General features: G+C 32.5%; 2 protein-coding genes across 7 annotated transcripts in view; both read left to right on the top strand.

The window, feature by feature from the left end:
* Positions 1-2,222, top strand: part of LOC115218741 (protocadherin gamma-C4) — a 454,793-nt gene extending 452,571 nt beyond the window's left edge. The window contains exon 4 of the mRNA XM_029788648.2: positions 1,304-2,222. Coding sequence (XP_029644508.1) covers positions 1,304-1,317 — 14 coding nt within the window. The 3' untranslated portion in view covers positions 1,318-2,222. The remainder of the gene's footprint in view (positions 1-1,303) is intronic.
* LOC115218740 (protocadherin gamma-A11-like) overlaps positions 1-13,060 on the top strand; it is a 335,456-nt gene that overhangs the window by 14,801 nt on the left and 307,595 nt on the right. For 4 of the 6 annotated variants that reach the window (XR_003882269.2, XM_036508576.1, XM_036508574.1 and 1 more), the window contains exon 1: positions 2,467-5,126. Coding sequence is in view for 5 of the 6 variants with exons in the window: in XM_036508576.1 (XP_036364469.1) it covers positions 2,721-5,126 (2,406 nt within the window). In the remaining variant the exon portion in view is untranslated. Of the gene's footprint in view, positions 1-2,466; positions 5,127-9,844; positions 9,978-13,060 lie in introns of those variants that run through there. The other 2 variants (XM_036508578.1, XM_029788642.2) reach the window with 2 other exon arrangements.

Here is a 13,060-nt window from a genome sequence, read left to right as displayed (position 1 = left end):
AGCTAAGCTAGTTTGAAGGGCTGTAATGATATACAATCAATACGATCTAGATTCATGTTCACTCTGGTTCTTGTTTAGCTGAAAGATTCCTTTCTGATTTTTGTCAATGGTTTGTCCTTGCTATTTCATTTGTAATATCTATTATCGGAAGAATAGAATGTTGTTATTTTCATTTCTTTCTTTCTTTCATTTATACTTTTGCTTTTTATTTTCATATATATATATATGTACATATATATATATATATAATATATACATATATATATATATATATATATATATACATATATATATATATATATATAATATATATATATATATAATATATATATATATATATATATATATATATGTATATATTAGGTTCTCTTTTGTTGTTGTTAAGATATGTACACCCCCTGTTAAACAACTTCTATTTTCTTGATGAAAGCACACAGACCCTGGCATTTAGAAATATGAAAGAACATATGTTATTCTCTCATCTCTGTATAAGTAATATTGGATACTCAGACATCAAAATGCACGTACAATAACACACACACACACACACATATATATATATATATATATTATATATATATATATATATATATATATATATATATATATATATATATATATATATATATATATATATATACATATATTTATGACATGTATTGCAGGATACACACACACACACACATATATATATATACAATACATACACACACACATATATGTAGGCTCTCATATAAGGCTGACAGATACACACAGCAATGGCAACAATATATACATATAAAAGGATTCCTTCAAAAAAATACTTTATTGCATATACTTTATACTTGATAATTTCATTCTCTTATTCTGTTATTCTATTTATGTTTTGTATTTTTTTTTATAAATTATTTCATTTCTCTTTCTTCTTTCTCCACCTTTCCTTTTAGTGTTTTTTTTTGCTGTTTTTTTTTGTTTGCTGTTTCCCTGATATTTATGGTTGCTATTGTTCTTTCTATTACAATAGTGGTAAAGTATACACACACACACACACACACACAAATACATATAATCTTTATAGTGACCTCTTCCATTATACAGAAAAAATAAATAAATAAATAAATAAGAAATAACAAAAAAAAAACAGAAATAAATAAATAAAAAAAAATGAATAAATAGTCAAATAACAAATCAGACACCGTTAGCTTTCAATTTTACTGGAAGCAAACTGTGCAACATTGATGTATTTTCATTACAGAGAGTGAATACTTCCTTACTGTAAATCTCTGTTAACTGGGTTAATGTATCTCTATACCTTTCATTTCAGGAATACATTCATGATGCGGCAGTATAAATTGGCACCCTTGCATTCCACGTTCATTGGGTGATTACCTCTTGTTGTCACTTTGTAAACCATAGGATGTCATTACTCTTGGGAAAGTTGTTCGTATAACGAACAACAAGCAAGCATCTGTTATTTTGTGCAAAAATACACACACACACACACACACCAATTCATACACAGATACATAGATACTTATAGTAAAATATTATTACATTACACTACACACATACACACACAAACACACATATATATATAGTATACATACATGCATATATTTATGTATGCATAAATAAATATATATACATTCAACAGAAGGAAAGAAAGAATGAGCAAAATTACAATTTATGGACAAAGACAAGAGAACCATGGAGTATTTGTATTTGGATCGAAGAAGCAAGTACATGTTTTTAGAGACACTTAAAGTAGCCAGACAATGTATGCATGCTAAGCGGCATATCGGGAGTTCATGGGAAAATCATGTGCCTGTGTAACAATGTGGATGAACTTATTGGTTGTGATTGATGCTTCATGTCAGAAGACATTGCAAATGAAATTAGTTTCAGCCATGGTGCTCTGCTCCCAATTGTCCAGCTTCTGAAACATATCAAGTAAATGGGTGCTTAAAATGCCGATAATATCTGTAAGGTGAAATATGTAGAATATTGAAAGCAGCATTCATTCACTGCTCTGGTAATGAGAGATGTCTTCCTGCAGTATATTGTGACTAAGAATAATCAGGGTCACACAAGTACCAACTAAGATTAAATCATGCAACGTTTTGCAGGAAAATTAGCCTCGGAATACAGTATTTTACAAGAAAATCAATGTTGATAGCAATTTTCAGAGCAGATATCCTCCATTGTTGTATATTTCATGATCTGTTCCTATAATTACTATATATATATATCTATATATCTATATATATATATATATTAGAGATAAGATATACATAAGATATATATATATATTAAAGATATACATAAGATATATATATATACATACTCGTATGCATATACATACATAACATATGTATGTGTGAGTGCATGTCAGTGACAGATTCACATTATTTATGAGTGCAAGGCAACATATATATACATATTGCATTCCTATATATATATATATATATATATATATATATATATATATATATTTATATATATATATATATGTATGTGTGTATGAGTGGATAGATGTTTTTTTTTTAAATTTTTACTCTATATTAATGAATGCCATAAGAATAATAGGATCCAATCACGCCAGGTTATTATGTAGTAGAATCTGTTCACTTGATTTAGATACTACAGAATTCAATGTTATTGTCAAATATATGAACACTGTCTAGAATAACCATTCTTACTGAAGCTGTTGCATTCAACTCTTTGATACGATCTTCTAAGACATGTTAATTCTGGTGTGTATGTTGCTGTTTTGCTTGCATTCCTATGAATGTGTAGATTTTACATACCATGTAAATGAAAATGAAAATCCAGGAATATATTTTGGTGATTTAGGCATAGATACTAGATTCATGGAGAGCATTTCATCGAAAGATCATAACTTGATATGGTTTAGCCAACTCCAGGAAGATAAGATAGGAAACTCATTGTTTAATGTTTCTAAAACTGGAAGACTTTACACAGCCAAGTCACTAGATGCTGAGTCCCTCTGTAAATACAACACCGAGTGCTCAGTCATGGTCGATATTGCTGTGAGAAAAGGAAAATCGTTTGCCAAAATTTTAGAGGTGAAGGTTATTATAGAAGATATTAATGATAATGAACCAATTTTTCCAGATAATGAAGTAAATATAAACTTTGATGAAACAGATGGCAGAGGAACCATGCGTTCTATACCAAATGCTGTAGATAGAGATGTTCATTTATTAAATTCACAAATTTCTTATGAATTAATAAAAGAGGAAGATGACCCTTTCACTTTAGCTGTTTCTAGAAGAGTCGACAGTTCTTACTCTCTAAGTATAACATTAGAAAATAAGTTAGATAGAGAAATAAAAGACATTTATATGTTACAAATAATTGCTAAAGATGGAGGGACTCCATCAAAACATGGTATTTTGGATGTTCAAATATCAGTTACAGATGAAAATGACAATCCACCAATATTTTCTCAAGACATTTACAATATTACAGTGAATAACAGACAAGCAAAAGAGATACCAGTTCTTATCTTGTCAGCTACTGATTTAGATTCAGGTAAAAATGGAAACGTATCATACTATTTTAGTTCCATGACATCTGAGAGAGCAAAATCGTTTTTTGAAATAAATAAAAATACTGGAGAAATCTTTCTTCTCAAAAAATTTAAACCAGAAAAGAAACAAACTTATAAACTATTTATCGAAGCCAGAGATAGTGGCAGTCCTCCTCTGAGCTCTGTTGTAACAGTTGTGGTAAATGTTATCAATAAACAAAACAATGCTCCAGTGATTGAAGTAAATTTCTCAGAATTAACTGGAAACACAGCAACAATATCTGAAGCGATGGAAGTTGGCAGCTTCATTGCATATGTGAAAGTTGTCGACAATGATATTGGTTTGAATGGACAAGTGACATGTGACCTCCAGCATAATAAGTTCACTCTTCAGAGTCTTGGTCAGAAAAGATACAAAGTATCAGTAAAGCAGACTGTTGATCGAGAAAGTGAAAGTAGAATAAATTTCACAATAACTTGCAGTGACAGAGGAACTCCTTCTCTGAAAACTGAACATGAGTTTTCACTCAAAGTAACTGATGTCAATGATGTAAAACCACAATTCACAAAAGAAACATTTAAATTTTTAACATATGAAAACGAAAAGTCTAATTTCCCTGTTGGGTTCATTAATGCCACAGATCCTGACTTAGGGATTGGTGGAGACCTTACATATGCTTTACTTAGCAGTACCCAGCATGTTCTTCCTTTCGAAATTTCTGACTATGGATTTATTTTAGCAAAACAATCATTAGATCGGGAGCAGCAGAGTATTTATAAATTCAAAGTTTTAGTAAAGGACAACGGAATCCCTTCATTAAATGATACAGCAAATGTTATTGTCGAGGTTATGGATGAAAATGACAATGCACCCTATTTTGTCTTTCCAAGTGTGGATCCTTTCAGCCTTGATGTTTACTACCAACCTCAGAGCAGCAATGATATAACAACATTAAGAGCTTCAGACAGAGATATTCGGCAGAATGCCTTTCTAAAGTATGGAATAATGAAAGGTAACAATAGACAATTGTTTTCAGTGAATCCATACACTGGAGTCTTGTCCTTTTCTCGTACAGTTTACCAAAACGATGCTGGATCATATGCACTCAAGTTCTTCGTCAAAGACAGTGGTACACCAGTTTTATCAGCAACAACTACTCTGTCTTTGACATTGACTGTAAGTAACAAATCTTCAACAAAATTTACTGCAGTTAATTTACAATCTGATGACAAAATACATATTAATCTATTTATTATAATAATTGTTGCTGCGGTGACAGTATCGGTATTACTGGTTGTCTCCATAACTATCTGCATTGTCAGAAGAAACAATCTACAAGGCAATCAACATATATTCAGAACAGATCCACAGAAACGCCACGTGGGCAGGAATACAGAATCAGAATATTCTTGCGCAAAGCAAGTATCATCTATTCATGAGAGCCCTGATGTCTTACAAAACATTGACAAAGAAGAAGATCTGCCTCACATGTGGTCTAGAGGAAATCTTTCCTTAGAACATAAATCAAGCCAAAAACTCCGGGATCCTTCAATTGAGATCCACTGTCAAACACTTACCAGTGGAAATATTCCTGTAAGTAAATAAATTTTTATTAATTTCATAGCTGTAACATCGTTTCTGATATATCTATACTTTAATAATGTTTGTATAAGTAATTGGTTGTAATTCCTGCTGATATGTCTTTTAAAACAATAACAAAATAAATATTATATCATATATTTTAGTTGTTATATCATATATTTTAGTTAATTGTATCGTTTTCTTTCCTTCTTGTGATTTTTAATTAATTAAAGTCTGCATTTCAGTATATTGAATGATATTTGTGTTAAAAGATTAGTAATGATTTGTTTAAAAATTTCTTAAATTTATTCCTCAATAATTATTACTATAATTTTGCTAATTTACTGATGCTACACACATGCACGTGTGCACATGTACATGCACAAGCACACGCACACACAAACACATACTCACACACGTACACACACGCTTATACACACTCACACACACATACACTTAGACACAGACACATTCAACATCTGTAAATTAGTAAACTATAAGTAATAATGTAATAATAATGGTTACTAATTTTATATCCATATGTATGTACCTGTATATATATGTGTGCATGTGTGTATGTGTGAATATATATATATATATGTATATATATATATATTATATATATATATATATATATATATATATATATATATGTGTGTGTGTGTGTGTGTGTGTAGATAAATATATTATATATATATGTATATATACATTTGTGTATATGTGTGTGTGTATGTCCATATATATATATATATATATATATATATATATATATATATTATAGATAGATGGCTAAAATATGCATGTGTGTGTATAAATATTGTTCAGAACTGAAAGTATTTAAAGCAAAATAAACAAAACATTTGTGTATGTACACAATTTTTAAACTTAGGAAATATTGTTATTCATGATAACTGATATTGTTTACAGAGCACATGTTTCTCAAGTTAAATTTATTAAAAAATAATTGCTTTTACAAGAACTAGTCTATAAATACATACTGTTTGTATCAAATGGTTTTGTGTATGCATTCCTGAGTGGATTGATGTATGTTTTTGAGCACATATGTGTGGGGTTGTATTTGTGCAGCAATACTTAAAATCATAAGCTTTGCAAATGGAATTTAATGTTAGATTATTATTCTAGTTCAACATATTTAATGCAGTTGGTTCCAATCTGAAGGTAACTTATTCCCTTTTTCTTGCTAGTATCAGAGGATCTAGTAGAAAGAGCCATAGATCCCGTATGCTTCCCCTGATTAAACCATAAAGAATACTTGTCAAGCTAATTATTTGGACGTGTTTCAGCTTTTTTCAGGATCTCATCAGCAAATCAAAGGCTCCCTGAATTAAATATATTAACAGAAACTTAGCAATTTTTTTCATGCCAATAATTATGCTCTTGGAATGGTTGGCATTAGGAAGGGCATCCAACCATAGAAACCATGCTTAATCAAACTGGAACGTGGTTCAACTCTCTGGTTTACCAGTTCCAGTCAAACTGTCTAATCCATACCAGCATGGAAGGTAGATGTTAAATGACAATGACGATGACGATGATCTCCCTGTTATTTAGATTTTTATTGCCTTAGGGCTGTGGTTCACTTACATTTGTAGTTCAATACCTCCTTTTTCTGAATGGCATTTTACAAATGCCCTTACTGAAAAAAAAAATCCCTTAGCAGACTATCAGATTATTTTAATGTTTTAACCAAACACAAGCTACTTTTGAGCTCTGGTCTATCACCAGACATATTTATGCTCACTGATAAAACTATGTCCAACTCACATTTTAAACCCAACGAAGAATATTTTTGTGAAAAATATTTTAAAAATATAAGTATTGAATCTGGTTTAAATACATTTTAAAAAAATATTAGGACCCTTCAAAATATCCATTACCTCATAGCACCCACTTGATATTTGCTTCCCTTCCTTGAGCTCACAATGCCTCCAAATGTACACTTCCCTTCAGCCTAAGAATCGTGGACATAGATTGATGATGTAAAGCAATAGAAACCACTTTCATGTCACCTGTCATTTTTATATGAGTGATAATAAACATAACTTGAATTTATTCATTTTGCTTTGAAAAAAAATGATATAACCTTTTTTTTTTTTATCATTATTATAATGATGCTTGCAAGCAGACAACGGAAATCTGCAAAATTTCTATCCTATCATTTGCTGCTATAATTTTACACATCAATATGTGAATAAAGAAATATTCCCATTCTCAAGGCTGATGCGCACAAGGCCTTTTGTTTGACATTCTAATGATTGTGTTAATCCCCTGTCCTTAATTATTAAACCCAACGAAGAATATTTTTGTGAAGAATATTTTTAAAATATAAATATTGCATCTGGTTTAAATACATTTTAAAAAATATTAGGACCCTTCAAAATATCCCTTACCTCATAGCACCCACTTGATATTTGCTTCCCTTCCTTGAGCTCACAATGCCTCCAAATGTACACTTCCCCTCAGCCTAAGAATCCTTAATTATTATTTCCAATTTAGGCAGAAGGCTGGTAGTTTTGAGGGGATGGGCATAGTCTAGTCAGTTTATTCAACCCAGTACTTAACTGTTACTTCATTTTATTAACCTCAAAAGGATAAAAAGTGAATTGATCTCAGCAAGATTTGAACTGGAAATGTAAAGAACTGGCTTCGTTACTCCATTGGTTATAATGACGAGTGTTCCAGTTGATCTGATCAATGGAACAGCCTGCTTGTGAAATTTATGTACAAGTGGCTGAGCACTCCACAGACATGTGTACCCTTAATATAGTTCTCAGGGAGATTCAACATGAAGCAAAATGTGACAAGTCTGGACTTTTGAATAACAGGTACAACTCATTTTTGCCAACTGAATGGACTGGAGCAACATGCAATAGAGTGTCTTGTTTGAGGACACAACATGCTACTGAGAATTGAACTCATGATCTTATGACCATGAACTGAATACCCAAACCATTATGTCATGTGCATTTACAAAAAGCTGGAATGAATACTGTAAAGTATTCTACCTGACACTCCAGCAACTCTGTCAATTTCTAGCTAACTTTCCAAGGGCATGTGCCCAGAAATTTGAGGGGTCTTGTCAATTATATCAAACTCAGTAAATTATTAATGGGATCTTTTCAGTTTGACCGGCATTTTAAAAAATAATTTCCACATAACTAAACACTTTTAAACTTCGTATACTGGTAGAATGTTTATAAAACATCTTTTTCTCCTGGCTTTATTGAGAAAATTCTATAGCTTGTAAGATATTTGTTGTTTTTTTTCTTCAATTTCTGCAATTTCAACCAATCAATGACGTCCATTGAGGTGAAAACATTCCGTGCCGTATGAATATGTCCCTCGTTTAAGAAACAGATTGGGTTTATTTACATTTCTGAAAAAAAAAAATATACCCTTACTCCCATCCCTAACCCTAACCCTAACTCTAACTAACCCTAACCCTAAAACAGATTGAAATGCAATAGATCGATACTAGGGTCATAATTATGAGTGACAATTTCATATGACACCGCTAGAAAAAACTGCTGTTCAAACCGAAAAGATCCTATTAATGACTTTTAAAATTGGGATCTGTGGAATTCCCTCTCTGCATATTATTATTTTTCCTGCAACCATCAACTTACAGCTGCTTAAGAGAAACGTTAAGTATATCAAGTGCATCCATATCACCAGTCACGAGAGGCCTTTGAAAGGTACTCACACAACACTGTTCCCAAGATTCAGCCAGTAAATAGCTATGATTGTTTCTGATTTAAGCACAAAACCAGCAATTCTGAACGAAAGTTGTATGTTGATACCATTGGCCTTAATGCTGGTCTGGTGCATTATTTTATTGTGCCCAGAATGATGAAATTCAAAAATGACCTCAATAGGAGATGAGCTGAGAAGGTAAAAAACTGGAAGATATACAGTGACTCATTCAACTAGATGCTCTGATGACTCTGCCAACTCACAACATTAGCAATAGCAATATAATAATAATAATAATAGTATAATTCAACAATAGAGTATAAAATATCATCATCATCATCGTTTGACGTCCGTTCTCCATGCTAGCATGGGTTGGACGGTTCGACTGGGGATCTGGGAAGCCAGAAGGCTGCACCAGGCTCCAGTCTTATCTGGCAATGTTTCTACAGCTGGATGCCCTTCCTAACGCCAACCACTCCGTGAGTGTAGTGGGTGCTTTTTACGTGCCACCTGCACAGGTGCCAGGCGAAGCTGGCAAACGGCCATGGTCGGATTGGTGTATTTTACGTGCCACCGGCATCATTAAAATAAAATAGATTACTCAATATCATTAGAAGAAAAAATAATTAAAATTTGTGAATGAATTGTTCTTTTGAGCAATATGATTTTCTTAGGTATTGCTATAATTACAAGAATAGCTTATAAGCAAAGGTATGGCTGTGGGGTTAAGAAGTTAACTTTGTGGCCAAACAGTTTGGATTCAGCCCCTCAGCATGATACATTAGATACAAGCTTTCTACAATCGCCCAGTCTCACTGATGACCTGTGAATGAGCCTGCGTGCATGTGTATGTGTGTTTGTGTGTGTGTGTGTGTGTGTGTGTGTGTGTGTGTGCGTGTGTGTGTGTGTGTGTGTGCACATGGACCTTGATGTTCGTAACATCATTTGTCTGCTTCAGTAAAACAGTGTGATGTTGATCTTATGACTGGTTGCATTTCACTTTTACAATCCTGTAGAATATAAAGATCCCTTACTTGTAAAGCAAGTAGCAGGTGAGAGTTGGTGACAGAAAGAACATCCTGCTGTAAAATCCAACCTCAAAATCGATTCTCATTCAAGCCCTGCTACCTCGGGAAAACGAACATTAAATAAATGAACGACTGAATACAATGTCTGTAATATGTTTTCCCTTGTAGTCAAAATATTGTCAAATTTTAAGATATATATATATATATATATATATTTATATATATATATATATTAATTACAGCTTTATTTTTTTAAGAAATATTTTTAAAAGAAACAACTCAATGTAACTTAAACTTTGTGCAAAGTTTCAAGAATCAATAATTTAGAAGTATAAAATTGAAATTTATTACTGTTGCTGAAATTACATGTCTGAAACGTTCATTCTATTCTGTGTAATGTAGTTGTTTACAATTAAATTTTCAGAATGCTTTAGCATTTCAGTTTTTATTTTTGTTTTTCTTTTTTAAATTTCATTTCCATTTTCAATAATAAAAATCCTCTTTCATTCCTATTAAAAATCCTTTCCGGAAAATGCATTTTCTTAAATTGTAAATCGTGATTTTTATTGTTTTTGTTTGTGTCCATTTAATAATTGTCAATTTTGAAGCAATTTTAAATTCTTCTTTTATCCATTAAATCAATGACTTTTGTTTTCCATTTTTCCTTAATTAGAAGGCGGGCTTTCTAATTATTAAATACACTGAATTTTAAATCTTCGTTGTTGAGTAAAAATTCTTTTAAGCTCTCTGAATTTTAAATATGCCATACTAAAGCAGCACTACCTCCCTATTCTCTTTAGTTCTAATCTAATAATCTATTTTATAAAGCAGACGCATGCCTTTTAAAGATAACTTTTTGTCTCAGATGACGGTTTCAATTGAAATTAGGGTGCATGTCTTTAAAACGTGTTATCTGTAGAACAGCTATTCTATTTCTGACAAAAGGATTTTAAAAAATAAAGACTGTTACTTTAAATAGAGTTGATATCGTGATGAATGTTTTAGAAATTTACTACTTTCTAATTCCAGTTTTCTATAAAATCATTGAATACAATGATTTTACAGCTTTGACAATTTATTTTGTTTTATGTATAAAAGGCAAAATGCAGACTATCTTTAGTATGGAGAGAAATATTTGTGAAAACTGAAATAATTACAATAACAATAACGGCAGCAGCAACAACATCATCATCATCATCATCCCTCTCCTCCTCCTCCTCCTCCTCATCATCATCATCATCCCCCCTCCTCATCATCATCATCATCATCATAATCGACAACAACAATTTCTCACATAGGCAGAGAGGCAGAAATTTGGGTGGAAGTGATCAATCCCTACCACTGGCCCCAGGATTCCCACTTTAATTTATCAAACTCTAGGAAGATTGAAAGGCAAGATTGACCTCAGAAAAATTTTAACATCTTATATGCTGAGTTCAACTTTGTTTCTTCAAATCCTTCTTGTGTTTCATAAAATAAATCACAGATCAAGTACTAGGCTTGATATAATTGATTAACCCTTTCCACCTAAATTTCTAGTCTACCTAGATGAGATAAAATATTACCAAATGAGCACACATCTCCTCTCTCTCTCTCTCGCTCAATCTTTTTGATACGACTCTACTCTATACTGTTTTCTCCCCATTGTTTTCTCTCTCATCCTTTTCTCTAATTCCCTTTTTCACCCCATTACCGTTTTCTGTTTCTCTCTCCCCCTCTTTCTCCCTCTCATTGCTTACACATGACCATCGTCCATCTTTCTTTTCCTCACATGATCATCTTTCTTTTCTTTTAGGACTGGGCGTATCCTATGTCTCTCTTCTATCTTTTCTCTCGTCAAAGAAAATATTTCTCCAGCTTTCGCTATTTTACCCTCATTCTCGTCTAATGACCCTTCATGTTTATTTTCATACAGTTGCCTTGTAAGGCTCCACTATCCTGTTTTTGTTCCCAACTTGGACCCTCCATAAATCCCAAATTTTATTTTGGTACTTATGGGAGCAACTGTCTTTGAAGACTCATATTGTCATTCAATGCTTGAAATGAGGAGTAGATAGACAGCCGACAACTGATGAAGGGGCGTTCTTTTTGTTACTTGTCCTGTTTTCCATTTGTTTCTCTTGTTGTTTGTGTTTTGAACTCCTTTGTTTTCGTATTTCATGTTGTGTACTGTTGGTGACGTCCTTTACCCATATATGTATATGTATGTGTGTATATATATAATTTATATTATTATTTGATTGAATACCACACATTCATTTCCAAGTAAGTATATATATATATTTAAGATCTGATATATATACACACACACACACACATATATATATATATATATATATATATATATATATATTTAAGGTCTGATCAATAAGTATCAGGACTGTTGCCATAACGAAGCTAAAGCATGCAATGCAAAGCTGCTTGACCTTGAACCTTGAACTTGAACTTTGAACCTTGAACCTTGAACTTTGCTGTGCATGTACACTAAGTGTTAACGTTCTAACTCACTTCTGCTGTTTGAAGCAGTGCTTAAAATGAAGGTGTGTAGCATGTGATCACATTGACCATGAAAAAGAAAGTTGTCATGGCGATACCTGCTCAGAAGCCTGCACAAAGTTGCAGCAAGTTCACTCATCATTTCAACCAACTGGTTGATGTATACATCCACTGTATTTGATTTACCAGGTCTCATGAAGCTATTGTGGATGACACCAGCGCTGGACCACCAAACAGACACCATTAGCTTTTTTTGGTGAATATTCTTTTCTGAATTGTGTTTTAGCACTTTGTCTCTATTCAACCACCATGCAGAATCCTTGTTATGGTTGAAAAGAGCCCATTTTTCATCAAACGTAACAATATGATGCAAAAAGGGTTCACTTTTATGCTGTGACAGAAAAGAACAGCAAGTTTCAAGACGATGTGTCAGTTGATGCTCATTCAGTTCTTGTGGAACCCACTTGTCCAGATTCCTTACCTTGCTGATTTGTTTCAGATGGTCCAATACAGTTGGAATCAAAACATTCAACCTGGCCTCTAACTCGTGCATAGTTTGAGATATATCCACTTCTCTACAGTTTCCATCTCATCATTATCTACCTTGGTCTCAGGTCTACCATGGGGCTGATTTTCAAGAGTAAAGTCACCAGACGGGAACTTCTCAAACCATCGATGTACAGTGAGCTCCTTTACCACATCTTCACC

This window comes from Octopus sinensis, linkage group LG14 (genome assembly GCF_006345805.1).
Source record: "Octopus sinensis linkage group LG14, ASM634580v1, whole genome shotgun sequence".
In the NCBI taxonomy this organism is placed as follows: domain Eukaryota; kingdom Metazoa; phylum Mollusca; class Cephalopoda; order Octopoda; family Octopodidae; genus Octopus; species Octopus sinensis.
Note: the sequence above shows the minus strand (reverse complement) of the source record. Positions and strands in the feature narration are given on the sequence as shown.